The 13,674-nt window shown below is 47.5% G+C and overlaps 1 protein-coding gene across 1 annotated transcript; it reads right to left on the bottom strand.

Moving 5' to 3' along the window:
- Window positions 1-3,242: 3,242 nt before the first annotated feature.
- On the bottom strand, window positions 3,243-9,698 carry LOC149441358 (solute carrier family 25 member 44). The gene is made up of 3 exons (XM_089657434.1): window positions 9,040-9,698; window positions 8,266-8,393; window positions 3,243-3,641 (listed from the first exon to the last, which is right to left on the bottom strand). The coding sequence occupies exons 1-3, from the start codon at window positions 9,659-9,661 to the stop codon at window positions 3,450-3,452; spliced, it is 942 nt and encodes a 313-aa protein (XP_089513560.1). The 5' UTR covers window positions 9,662-9,698; the 3' UTR covers window positions 3,243-3,449.
- Window positions 9,699-13,674: the final 3,976 nt, after the last annotated feature.

Raw genomic sequence — 13,674 nt, 5'->3', positions numbered from 1 at the left:
GTTGCATACTAGCAGCTATTAAAGTTCAGATAACCGTTGCCCTCAACGTTCCTGACAAGTTGGTAAATGTTTACATCGTTCTGCTTGTAGATGTCTTGTAGCCCTGATGAAAGGAGGAGGAGCGCGTTTCGTCAACCGAAACGCGTCGAATATATGGAGTCATTGACGCAATTTTGGACTCCTTTATGAGTTTAGTCTGGTACACGGTCGGTTTAAGATCCACCCATCAGGGCATTTTGATGCTATTTGCATAAATCCTCCCAAGAGCCAGCCCACTGTTTGCATCCGGGCTCTTCAAAAGGAATGGCTTGAGGAAGCACCCGGTTGGCCTCTACCACCAGCCATGATTTGCCTCCATTGCTGATGTGACGGGAGTCACTTTGTGTGGGGGGCCTATGGAACACAGCTCACTTTGGAGGGGTTTCAGCTCCCCATATCCCTATTATGTGTAAGTCACCCTGTGCCTGTTAGGGGTGCAGGGTGAAATGTCCTGATATTGTGTAGACATGTATAGGTGGGGGTTGTTCAGTGTTTAATGCCATGTGGTTGTATCCCACTGTTCTATTGTGTGTCTTGCTTGGGAGCAAACGATTATGGGATGTATGTGTTTGTATATTGGCTTGGCGGGGGGCTGTTTCCGGCAGCCCTTCTCCCTGATGGGACTGGCTGCTGATGTGTTTCTAGTTACTGGGTGTGTATATATCTTGTATCGGTGTTAAAATAAAGGAGTCTATTAACTGGTTTCGTTCAAGAGTGGTGTCCGTGGATCTGTGTTGGGACAGGGAAGCGGGAGTTTAACGGAAATACCCTAGTGCATTCAGGGTCCGGTTCCATTACAGCTGACATCACTGGTTTAAATAGAAGGTAATGGAAATGCCAAGGTTTGATTTAAGAATTTAATTAGATTGTTGATGAGGTGGGGTGGGGAGAAGGACCCAGGCAGGCAACACATCAGCAGCTTAAACATCAACTCTAATGTTTTGGACCTGTTGGGGTTCCTATGCCTTCTGTGTCCGCATGGAGGAGTTTACCCCTCACTTCTTGCCACCATCTTTGCTAATGGTTCTGCGCCGTGAAAAGAATAACTGTGCGACATTCCACTTTGAACCTTGTGTTAGATATGCCCTCTCTCAAAGAGGGTTTCAAACTTTTTTTTTTAATATTCCTGAGCTATAGTTACCTCGTAGGTGGAGTCTAGTATGGATTTAAAGGGGTCTAGTCTGACAATATAATCCCCGAGAAGTGGATATAGCCTTTAAAAGGGAACGCTTTTCTTTCACACTTACATTCCAACATACTTTGGCAATCACATTAAATAAAATCAATAGAACTCTGTATATTAAAAAAAAAAAAAAAAAAAAAAAAATGGAAAATTGTCCATTCTAAAAATACAAATACCATTTACAGTTGTGACCAAAATTATTCAACCCCCAATGCTGTAAAGGGGTTTAGGGACTATAGTGTACATTTGGAATTGTATTCAGAATCAAATCCTACAAGGACGTTGTAACTACCCAAATGCAACTAAAATGACATCAATTGTTTATGTAATACAGTAGTAAATGGTTCTTATGTGGTTTCTTCATTGCCACAATTATTCAACCCCTTAAAGACTACCACTCTGAAGAACAGAGGTTCATACAGGTGCTTTCCATCAGGTATTGAAAACACCTGTGGATGTCACCGAGCAGCAATCAAGCATAATAAGCACCAATTAGGCAGCTTTAAAATGACTGTGATACTCAGCTCCTTCTAGACATTTACTGGTGTGGTTACAAACATGGTGAAGGCAAGAGAATGGTCCAGGAAGACAAGAGAAGAGGTGATTTCTCTTCACAGGAAGGGCAATGGCTATAAGAAGATTGCAAAGATGTTAAACATACCAAGAGACACCTTAGGAAGCATCATTCGCAAATTCAAGGCAAAGGGCACTGTTGAAACGCTACCTGGTCGTGGCAGAAAGAAGATGCTGACTTCGACTGCTGTGCGCTACCTGAAGCGTAGAGTGGAGAGAAGTCCCCGTGTGACTGCTGAGGAACTGAGAAAAGATTTGTCAGATGTGGGTACAGAAGTTTCAGCCCAGACAATAAGACGCACACTGCGTAATGAAGGCCTCCGTGCCAGAACTCCCAGGCGTACCCCCTTGCTGTCTCCAAAGAATAAGAAGAGTCGACTGCAGTATGCCAAAAGCCATGTGGACAAACCACAAAAGTTGTGGGATAGTGTTCTGTGGACTGATGAAACAAAATTAGAACTGTTTGGGCCCATGGATCAACGCTATGTTTGGAGGAGGAAGAACAAGGCCTATGATGAAAAGAACACCTTGCCTACTGTGAAGCATGGTGGAGGGTCAATCATGCTTTGGGGCTGTTTTGCTTCTGCAGGTACAGGGAAGCTTCAGCGTGTGCAAGGTACCATGAATTCTCTTCAGTACCAGGAGATATTGGATGGAAACGTGATGCAGTCCGTCACACACCTGAGGCTTGGGAGACGTTGGACCTTTCAACAGGACAATGATCCCAAGCATACCTCCAAGTCCACTAGAGCATGGTTGCAGAGGAAAGGCTGGAACATTTTGGAGTGGCCATCGCAGTCACCAGACTTAAATCCGATTGAGAACCTCTGGTGGGACTTAAAGAAAGCAGTTGCAGTGCGCAAGCCTAAGAATGTGACTGAACTGGAGGCCTTTGCCCATGAAGAATGGGCGAAGATACCCGTAGATCGCTGCAAGACACTTGTGTCAAGCTATGCTTCACGTTTAAAAGCTGTTATAACTGTAAAAGGATGCTGTACTAAGTACTAAGATTGAATGTCACTTGGGGGTTGAATAAAACTGATAATGCTGTGAGCACAGAAAAGACATTTGTGGTTATTTCATTATAACTGTTATGTTATATTTGTCTGACCTACAAGTGCCTCTTTAATGTAAATGTAAGCAAGATGACTGAATGATCAAAAGCAATGTCAAACTGGCCAAAACACTCAATTTCAGTGGGGGTTGAATAATTTTGGTCACAACTGTATGTTAAATAAAAAAAAAAAAAAAATTAATTGGGCCAAGGTGGTGCCACAGCTGACCAGAATACGAAGGGTGGAAGGGGGCACCGGGTGAACGGTCACAGACACAGATTAAAAAAATAATATACAACAGGGGGCGCCAGTTTGACGCCAAGAATGTAGGGTGGCCAATTCCTTGTGTGCCCACCATGCACGCACCTTGGGTTAGCCCAGCAGCAGTGGGGTTGTTTTTTTTTTTGCGATAAAACCGAAGTTCCCATCGCACTTACTGTACGATATATACAGTCTCTCTCTGTTTTCTCTTTGTGCACAGACACACAAATATATACACACACAATTGTGTACAATCCAGTGGAATTTGGGCCGTCTTCCAGCGTGGTTGGCCCAAGTGTGTTGCCCATCTCTGCAGAAAATCTCCAGTCCACATACGGTCACCAGTGTCTTGAATCTACTAGCTCAGGTCTGAGGCTCAGTTTCTTCAGTGTCTCGTAGCCCACCACTATCACAATGGTAGAGGGGGTGGAGGAGATGATCCGGGCGGAAAGACCTTTGGTCAGGCCCCAGGGACCTTCCTCCGCCATCAGCTGCCTGAAGGTGTTGATGATTGAGCTTTTTCCCTCCACCTGAAATACAAGAAGGATGAGGGTAAGAGGAGGAACCAAGAACCAGGTCATAACATCGTCAATCAGAATTCATCTCCATCAGTCCCCTCACAACGGATATACAAATATATGACTAAACTTTTGTGGACGCAGGACCACCACACCTACGTGGACTTCCCATCCTCAGACCATGGCCATTAATATGGATTTGCCTCAACTTTGTGGCTATGACCTCTTCCAGTCATCGGAGAAGCCTTTCAACAAGATTTTGGAGGGTGTCTGCAAGTTTGTGAGGTTGGGTACGGATGTTGAATGAGAAGACGTTGGCGTTTAAGTTCAACCCAAACGTGTTCAGCGGGGCTCTGTGCAGGACACTCAAGTTACTCCCCGCCAAACTGGTTAAACCATGTCTTTATGGAGCTGGCTATTGTACACAGGTCCATGCCCCAGAAGACATCACTTGAGACTAAACGTGTAGGGTAGAGCCTTTTTGTTGGACTTTCCATCCCAAAACCATGGGCTATGACATCTTCCACTCTTCTGAGAAGGTTTTCAACAAGATTCTGCAGAGTGTAAGAATTTGTCAGGTGAATGAGAAGACCTGGCTCACCATTGGTGTTCCAGTTCGATCCAAATGTGTTCAGCAGAGCTCTGTGAAGGACCCTCAAGTTCCTCCACACCAAACTGGTTAAACCATGTCTTTATGGTGCCAACTATATACACAGGTCCATGCCCCAGAAGACGTCAATCTGATGAAACACGTAGGGTTGTGACGCCATCACGTTTTACTGGAAGTGTAGAGTTTGTACGAAATTGGTGATTTCATGCAGCACAGTCTACCTTGCTTTGCCCGTAGATGCAATTTTAGCGGTTTTAATAAAATCCTATGAGTTCTCACACTATGCGGAGCATGTGATCTTCTCTTTACTGGTACTCAATTGCATGCATGGATCTTCGACTGGAAGGTGAGATCTGTGGCGATATCTCTTCAGAAGGACCACTTCTACAGAGGGAAACCTTTGGAGGCTGGAAATGTGGATCTGTATGCTGTCCTAAAGCGTTCTATGACTCTTCATACCTAGAGTTAGAATTGTTTGGCAAACATTTGAGTCTTCTCTTTTCGGTGGTGGTTCACACGGAGTGGTGGTCATATTGAAGAATGAATTCTTCTTTCGGCCCACTTTTATTGGGACTTTATTGTGGACACTTTACTGGTATTTTTGTTTTGTTTTTGTGGTGTAAATGCAGCACCACACATATTTTACCTATATGTACACAGTGGCATCGTCATGGTGGTCAACAGTAAGTGTTCTCCAAACTGTTACCACAAGAATGAGAATGTCTCAAATCTGATTGCATGCTGTAGTATTAGAAGTACCCTTCACTGAGAACACCATCATTTGGATAAGGGCCCGTATGCTTTTGGCCCTCTGGTAGGTGCAACGGTCAAAACGCCCACAAAATGTTGGCCATATAGTTTTTGCAGAAGCTGAAGAGTTATAATCACCAATGTTTGGACTCCAATGGTGAGATCTTCAAGTTAAACCTTGCAACTCTACACACCCTCTCACCAGGACTGGAAACGCTCTAAGGTGGGTCAGAATAGAGCAAGGTACCTTAGGAGGAAGACCTCCACGTTGGAGTCTTCAAGAAATATAAAAAGCTATGTCAGGGACCAGATGTGAACCTGAGAACTCTGTTGTGTCTGGTGAGGTCTCTTCTTGCTGAGCCACCTGGAATGCTGGACAGCCCTCTGGACAATTCCTTCAATGATCCTGTCTTGAACCTGGTTTGTTGTGAACCTTTTACCCTTTGCTCCTCCCTGATTTAAGCCATGACTATGCACTTCTGTTTGCCAGATTATTGTGCTCTCTACCATACATATTTTTACTACCACTTGTTACCGACCTTAGGCTTGTTCGTCAACTAGGCTTCCTACCTACAACCACTTGTTACCAAACCTTTGGCGTGTTTACTGACTATGCTTCTGTTTGATTCTTACCTGCTATATCTGCTACTGGACCCTGGCTTGCTCACCTCCTGGTGGGGCGATCCAGAGGACCTTGACCTGGTACCCACATGCAGCAAAACCCATTTCCACCATTAGGAGTTCTGGTGAATACTGGTTAGTACTTCGACTCCGCACCTCAGGTGAGCCCATGTCACCTGCCAGGTTGACCTGCTTGCTTACCTATCCTGCTCGTTGGTGGAACTCCCGCTACTGCTATAGCAACTGGTCTTTGAGCCTGACCCCTGATTGTAGCAGGTTCGAGCCCTCAGGAAATATAGGAAGCTGGAAGCCCATACAACACAGAGTTTCCCGACTTGTGGAGAGCAGATTCAGAGAAACCAATCTGCATTGTTAGAATACAGCTTAGGTCATCTCACTGCACAATTACACGTGCAATCCGGCACACCTGGTTGGATCCCAGTCTAGTGCGAGAATTATTGCTCTTGCTACGACGTTCGTGGCGATACCCTACGTGTGTGTGGTTTGAACAGAATTTACATATGTGGGCATGGCCTATGTATGCGTTCGCCACTACGTGTGAGTACGGGGGCACTTTCATTTTTTGTTTTTTAATTTATTTAATGTTTTTGGGGTTTTTTTTTTGCACTGTCCCTTTAAAAAAAAATTTTTTTTAATCACTTTTATTCTTATCACAAGAAATGCATGCATCCCTTGTGATAGAAATAATTAGTGACAGGTCCTCTTTATGGAGAGATATGGGGTTAATAAGATCCCACATCTCTCCTCTCCAATGTAAAGCATTGGATCAAAAAAAAAAAAAAAAAAAAAATGGGCACAGGTGGGTGGCACTGCTTGGCACAGGTGGGCATCGATCATCAGTGCCCTGATGATCGGTGCCGATCCCCGCTCTGACAACTGCCGGTTCTCGGCAGTACTTTCCTCACGATCTGACAGCGTGAGGAAAGTGCATTCGAGAACCGGCACTTGCATTTCCCGGTGATCAGCGTGTCAGTGGACATGGCTGATCACGTGGTAAAAGGCCGCTGTGATTGGCCTTTTACCACATCACGTGATCAGCTGTGTCCGCAGGACACAGCGATTACGGAGATAGCACAGAAGAGCGCGTTCTGGGAGGACGTCATGTGACGCCCTCTCAGAACTGGCCGGCCGCAGTGCAGCCGTCATTTGGCTATCTGCGGTCGGCAACTAGTTAAAAAGTAAAAACCCCGGAACCGGAAGCGACATCGCTCCGGTCCTCCAAGGGCATAGAGATGAGTGGAGGCCATCTTTCCTTCACTTATCTCTATGCCCAGCACCAAAATCGTTCAATGGTCTTTCAGGTAAAGATAAATAAGTGGGTGTAGCGCTCAAAACAAATAAAAACAATATGTCCACATATATAAACGCATGTGAATGCATAAACAGATATAGAGTCTGTATCAAGAAGAAATATAGCAGATGAACTTGTGACTCCAACCAAAAGTGAAAAATGCGCACTCACCGGAAGCACATAGATATATGTATGCTCATTATCTATGCGCTTCCGGTGAGTGCGCATTTTTCACTTTTGGTTGGAGTCACAAGTTCATCTGCTATATTTCTTCTTGATACAGACTCTATATCCGTTTACACATTCACATGCGTTTATATGTGGACTTATTGTTTTTATTTGTTTTGAGCGCTACACCCACTTATTTATCTATACTTTTACAGAGTTTTTATTGGTACCTCTTGGTGTTTTAGCAGCTACTTTTAGGAGCGCTCACTTCTATTTACTTTTAATTGGTCTTTCAGGTAAGGCTGAGAACTACCGAGCAGCGGCCGGTGGAGGCAGCGGCAGGCGGGCGGCTGTGACAGCGGCGAGGGGCGGGGTTTTTTGGCACCTGTATCGGTGCTTTTTTTTCCCCTTTTCGGCCGATGGGGGTGTTTTCGGCGCATCCCTAGCTATCACCTTTTGTACCATCTCCCCCTTCCTTTAGATTGTGAGCTCCACGAGCCGGGCCCTCCTGTTCCTTCTGTACTGAAATGTATTGTAATAGTACGGTCTCCCTTTATAATGTACAGCGCCACGCAAACTGTTGGCGCCATAAATCCTGTATAATAATAATTATGACGGACTTACCTTAAAACGAAGCCCTCCTGCGGCACGCTGGCTCCCTGGGACTTCCATCTTCCTTCCGGGTTTGCGCGCTCTGGCCGCCTGACTTGCCGAGCTGCGAAGACGTCACTCCCGCGTCACGGCACAGCGCTCTGAAGGAACGCCACGGGTATGCCATTCATTCAGCTATCAAAGATGGGCTAATATCTCCTAAAAGTTGCACGTTTAGGAGATATTAATATTACTTTTTTTATTATGGCATTTTTTTTTATGCCAACATCCAGTACTGAACACAGAGGGGGAGATTTACTAAAACTGGGGCACTCAGAATCTGGTGCAGTGGGAGCCAATCAGCTTCTAGCTTCAGCTTGTTCCATTAAGCTTTGACAATAAAATCTGGAAGCCGATTGGTTGCTATGCAGAGATACACCCGATTTTACATTCTCTAGGTTGAATACATAACCCCCCCATCTCCACCCATTTGTAATGTCAATGGAACACACAGTCCTCGTTATATCCATCCAACCCGAGAACACTCAATTTCTGGTGGAGCAGAACCACCCTTGCTTTGTTACCTGCACTCGGGCCCTTATGACATCCATGGGATTGGTGATGGTGGACGCTGTCGCTGCTGCCAGGGGCCCCGAGATGGCTTGAAGCAGTAGGTGAGGACAGTCTTTAGGTGACAGGCGTGATAATTGTTCTGGAACAAAGCAAAAAATGATGACCATACGGGGAAAAAAAAAAAAAAAAATCACATTACTTGGATCAGGGTCCAAAAAAAACCCAAAAATGTAGAAACAATAGGAACCAATCTTTCAATAAGAAGTCCTGTAAGCGACTCGGACCACTAGACTCCACCTAGGACAAAGGTCACCATTGGGTTAGGCTGGCCCTTTGAAGCAAGCCTGCCCTCAAGCTACAGGGACCCTTTAATATCCATCTCCACAGTACATGCTCCTCACCTTCCCTTCACAGATCCCTTTAGTGAAAGGTGTGCTACTTCCAAATATGGAACATGTGACCTCATTCCCATCCCCTGGGGGCGGGGCAAATCCTCGGCCCAGTGTAAGCTCTCCTTTAATGTCCATCTCCATAGTACATGCTCCTCACCTTCCCTGATCCCTTTAGTGAGAGGTGTGCCACTTCCAAATATGGAGCATGTGACCTCATTCCCATCCCCTGGGGGCGGGGCAAATCCCCGGCCCAGTGTAAGCTCCAATTTCAAGACAGAATGTAGAAGCAAATAAACATCCCAATAGAGGTTTTAACCCCTCCCTACTTCATTAAAAAAAATAGTTGGGATAGTCATACATTTTATACAACTCCCAGCATGCCCTGCAACCCACCTGCATAGAAGTGGTAGAAAGGCCACCATACGGCGCTGTTGGGGATGTAGGTCATCAGCGAAGCCACGTAACCCCGATAAAACCCCTTCATTCCATCCGCTTTGAAGATCTGCACGATGATGTCCTTGGTCTGGCCAAACACGACCGTCTGTTTCCCCCGCGCGCAGCTCACGCGGAATCGGCCCATGCTCTCGCCCGTCCGCTGCATCATAAGGTGCTGAGAAATCACGTCGATGGGCACGGTGATGCTTTGCGCCACCAGAGACGCTGATCCTCCCGCCACCAGAGACTTGACGGTGTTACTACTACTATAGCCCGACAAATACTTGCGCGTCAGTTCATACGTGGTGACGTAACACTGGCCAGAGATCAGGGTGAAGGTGTTCACCAGGAAGCCCCGGTACAGACCGGAGGCCCCCTCCGACCTCAAGATCTTCACAAAGGCGTCAAACGTCCCGTTGTAGAGGCTCTTCCCCTTCTGCACCTGGAGCCGCGTCCGGATGAGAGTGAACGGGTAGACGCTGACCCGGATCATCATCGTCATGCAGACCCCGAAGACGTAGAACTTCTTCTTGTCCAGGTGCTCCCACTCGATGATCTGGATGTTTCGTTTGTCCTCCATGATGACGGATTGGCGTCACACCTACAGGGAGACACCCCTTTTAATGTCGATGGAAACCTGATCTGCCAGATCTATTCTGCTAGAAGCTACTTGGTACAGACTTGATACTTTTTGTTACATTGTATCCTTCTATTGCTTGTAACTGGTTCCATGTTTCCCCCCCCCCCAATGTCTCATTTTTGCAGTCCCTCCATCTCCCAACTTTGTCACTAGTTCACCCCGTATCGGCCCCACCACCACAATACTCCAATCCAGCCCTGTCCACCAATTCATGTCAGAGACTATGGAACACCCCTACGTAGCCCACGCCGACACCCCCTACAAGTGGCCCACGCCGACAACCCCTACACGCAGCCGACAACCCCTACACGCGGCCCACGCCGACAACCCCTACACGCGGCCGACAACCCCTACACGCGGCCCACGCCGACAACCCCTACACGCGGCCGACAACCCCTACACGCGGCCGACAACCCCTACACGCGGCCCACGCCGACAACCCCTACACGCGGCCGACAACCCCTACACGCGGCCCACGCCGACAACCCCTACACGCGGCCCACGCCGACAACCCCTACACGCGGCCCACGCCGACAACCCCTACACGCGGCCCACGCCGACAACCCCTACACGCGGCCCACGCCAAGACTCCTATGTAACCCTACCGTTCTTAAGTTTTAATGCATCAATTTTTGCACAGCTTAAATCCAGCCTCAATTTCAGGCTCCCTGTACAATCAGGATGAGAAAATATCACAAATCATTCTTCAAGGTTAGTTTTTTCCTTATTTTTTTTATCTTGTTTACTATTTTGTTTTCCTTTTTATATGGACAAATTCTCATTTTTCTGAGGGCCCATTTACATTGAGCAGGGCTGTGCTAGGCAATCCCAAATTAAAGACAAGGCCTTGTTTCCTATGATATTATAGAGAGGGAGAGGGAAAGGGAGAGGGAAAAGAAAGGGAGAGGGAAAAGAAAGGGAGAGGGAAAAGAAAGGGAGAGGGAAAAGAAAGGGAGAGGGAAAAGAAAGGGAGAGGGAAAAGAAAGGGAGAGGGAAAAGAAAGGGGAAAGGGAAAAGAAAGGGAGAGGGAAAAGAAAGGGAGAGGGAAAAGAAAGGGAGAGGGAAAAGAAAGGGAGAGGGAAAAGAAAGGGGAAAGGGAAAAGAAAGGGGAAAGGGAAAAGAAAGGGGAAAGGGAAAAGAAAGGGGAAAGGGAAAAGAAAGGGGAAAGGGAAAAGAAAGGGGAAAGGGAAAAGAAAGGGGAAAGGGAAAAGAAAGGGGAAAGGGAAAAGAAAGGGGAAAGGGAAAAGAAAGGGGAAAGGGAAAAGAAAGGGGAAAGGGAAAAGAAAGGGGAAAGGGAAAAGAAAGGGGAAAGGGAAAAGAAAGGGGAAAGGGAAAAGAAAGGGGAAAGGGAAAAGAAAGGGGAAAGGGAAAAGAAAGGGGAAAGGGAAAAGAAAGGGGAAAGGGAAAAGAAAGGGGAAAGGGAAAAGAAAGGGGAAAGGGAAAAGAAAGGGAGAGGGAAAAGAAAGGGAGAGGGAAAAGAAAGGGAGAGGGAAAAGAAAGGGGAAAGGGAAAGGAAAGGGAAAAGAAAGGGGAAAGGGAAAAGAAAGGGGAAAGGGAAAAGAAAGGGGAAAGGGAAAAGAAAGGGGAAAGGGAGAGGGAAAAGAAAGGGGAAAGGGGAAAAGAAAGGGGAAAGAAAGGAAGGAAAGAAGGAAAGTCGATCTATCACACACCTAAACCAAGAGGTCTATATATAATAAACATTCATTGGTCGAGTGTCACACACACTAGTGCAGGCTGGACACATTTTTCCCGTATTTTCTGTAATAGATTAATTCCTACGTTTGTCATCTTTCTTTGGATGCCCCAGAAAACATCTGAATTTAAACTCCTTCCTCACAAAAAAATTAAAATAGTTTCAGCTGTGTTGCCACTTTAAAGGGGACCTGTCACCTCCATAGCACACACTGTCTACCTCCTGGAAGCGGTTGTGAAGCAGAGCACCGTGATGTCCCTCATCTGGGACCCAGCACTACTTCCCACCATCCCTGAATGAACACTACACAGGTCCTCTTTATAGGACTCAGCTGTAACTCATTAGTCACATTGCAAAACCAATTAATTCCTCGACGCCGGTTGGGACCAGTTCTGCTGAATTTCCTGGATGGGTAATCAGTCTAATGAAGGCAGCAGCAAGTCAGGGAGTGCGGTGACACCGCAGGTGACTATGTCATACAGGACAGAATCTCACACTTTGTAAGAAGGGAAAAGCCATAAAAATATAAAACAGAAACCTTTCCGAGAGTCCGCTGACCCCAGCACAACTGCAAACTTTAACCCAGTGCAAGAGAGGGCAAGGCCTCATTCATAAAAAATGACTAACGGTGTATCCCGGAAATAATGGCGGTGAAAGAAAAAGGAATAGTGTTCCTTAACCCCTTAGTACCAGGATGTGTATATATGTACCTTGGTAGATGAGGGAGTGAAGACACACTGCTGCAACCTAAAAAGCACCCTTAAAGGCCAGAGATAGCATCCTTAAAAGGCCAACCAAGGTGTCCCTCAACCCTTGCCTGCCAAGGTACCTTTATAAACATCCTGGAATTTAAGGGGTTACAACCATGAGCTTGGTCCCCTCAAAAGGCCAACCCAGGCCGTCCCCTCAAAGGCCAACCCAGGCCGTCCCCTCAAAGGCCAACCCAGGCCGTCCCCTCAAAGGCCAACCCAGGCCGTCCCCTCAAAGGCCAACCCAGGCCGTCCCCTCAAAGGCCAACAATGATGTCACTTAAAAGCCAACCAACGTGTCCCTCAACCCCTTGCTTGTCAAGGTACCTTTATAAACATCCTGGTATTTAAGGGGTTACAACCATGAGCTTGGTATTGGTTTTTAAAGCAGGTGAAGGGGTTTCAGATAAAAGCGGTTCTTTGATGGCTTTTATAAAGCTCTGCAGGTGCCTCTGTATATAACGGTTGGGGGTAGTCAGTCATTTTTTTTTAGCAGAAAAAAAATGCAAACTTTATCATGTGTGTGAAAAACTAAAAAATGGCGGTGGTAGAAAGATTATAAAGGGCTGGCGACAGCGTTCCCTCAATGGTCAACACTGATGTTTCTTCAACGGACAACCCAGGCCGACCCTTCAAACGGACAACCCAGGCCGACCCTTCAAACGGACAACCCAGGCCGACCCTTCAAACGGACAACCCAGGCCGACCCTTCAAACGGACAACCCAGGCCGACCCTTCAAACGGACAACCCAGGCCGACCCTTCAAACGGACAACCCAGGCCGACCCTTCAAACGGACAACCCAGGCCGACCCTTCAAACGGACAACCCAGGCCGACCCTTCAAACGGACAACCCAGGCCGACCCTTCAAACGGACAACCCAGGCCGACCCTTCAAACGGGACAACCCAGGCCGACCCTTCAAACGGACAACCCAGGCCGACCCTTCAAACGGACAACCCAGGCCGACCCTTCAAACGGACAACCCAGGCCGACCCTTCAAACGGACAACCCAGGCCGACCCTTCAAACGGACAACCCAGGCCGACCCTTCAAACGGACAACCCAGGCCGACCCTTCAAACGGACAACCCAGGCCGACCCTTCAAACGGACAACCCAGGCCGACCCTTCAAACGGACAACCCAGGCCGACCCTTCAAACGGACAACCCAGGCCGACCCTTCAAACGGACAACCCAGGCCGACCCTTCAAACGGACAACCCAGGCCGACCCTTCAAACGGACAACCCAGGCCGACCCTTCAAACGGACAACCCAGGCCGACCCTTCAAACGGACAACCCAGGCCGACCCTTCAAACGGACAACCCAGGCCGACCCTTCAAACGGACAACCCAGGCCGACCCTTCAAACGGACAACCCAGGCCGACCCTTCAAACGGACAACCCAGGCCGACCCTTCAAACGGACAACCCAGGCCGACCCTTCAAACGGACAACCCAGGCCGACCCTTCAAACGGACAACCCAGGCCGACCCTTCAAACGGACAACCCAGGCC

The sequence above is a fragment of the Staurois parvus genome, unplaced genomic scaffold (assembly GCF_062004578.1).
Source record: "Staurois parvus isolate SC_StPar_1 unplaced genomic scaffold, SC_StPar_1.0 ptg001000l, whole genome shotgun sequence".
Taxonomy (NCBI): Eukaryota; Metazoa; Chordata; class Amphibia; order Anura; family Ranidae; genus Staurois; species Staurois parvus.
The sequence above is the reverse complement of the archived record's forward strand: the minus strand, read 5'-3'. Positions and strand labels throughout refer to the sequence as shown.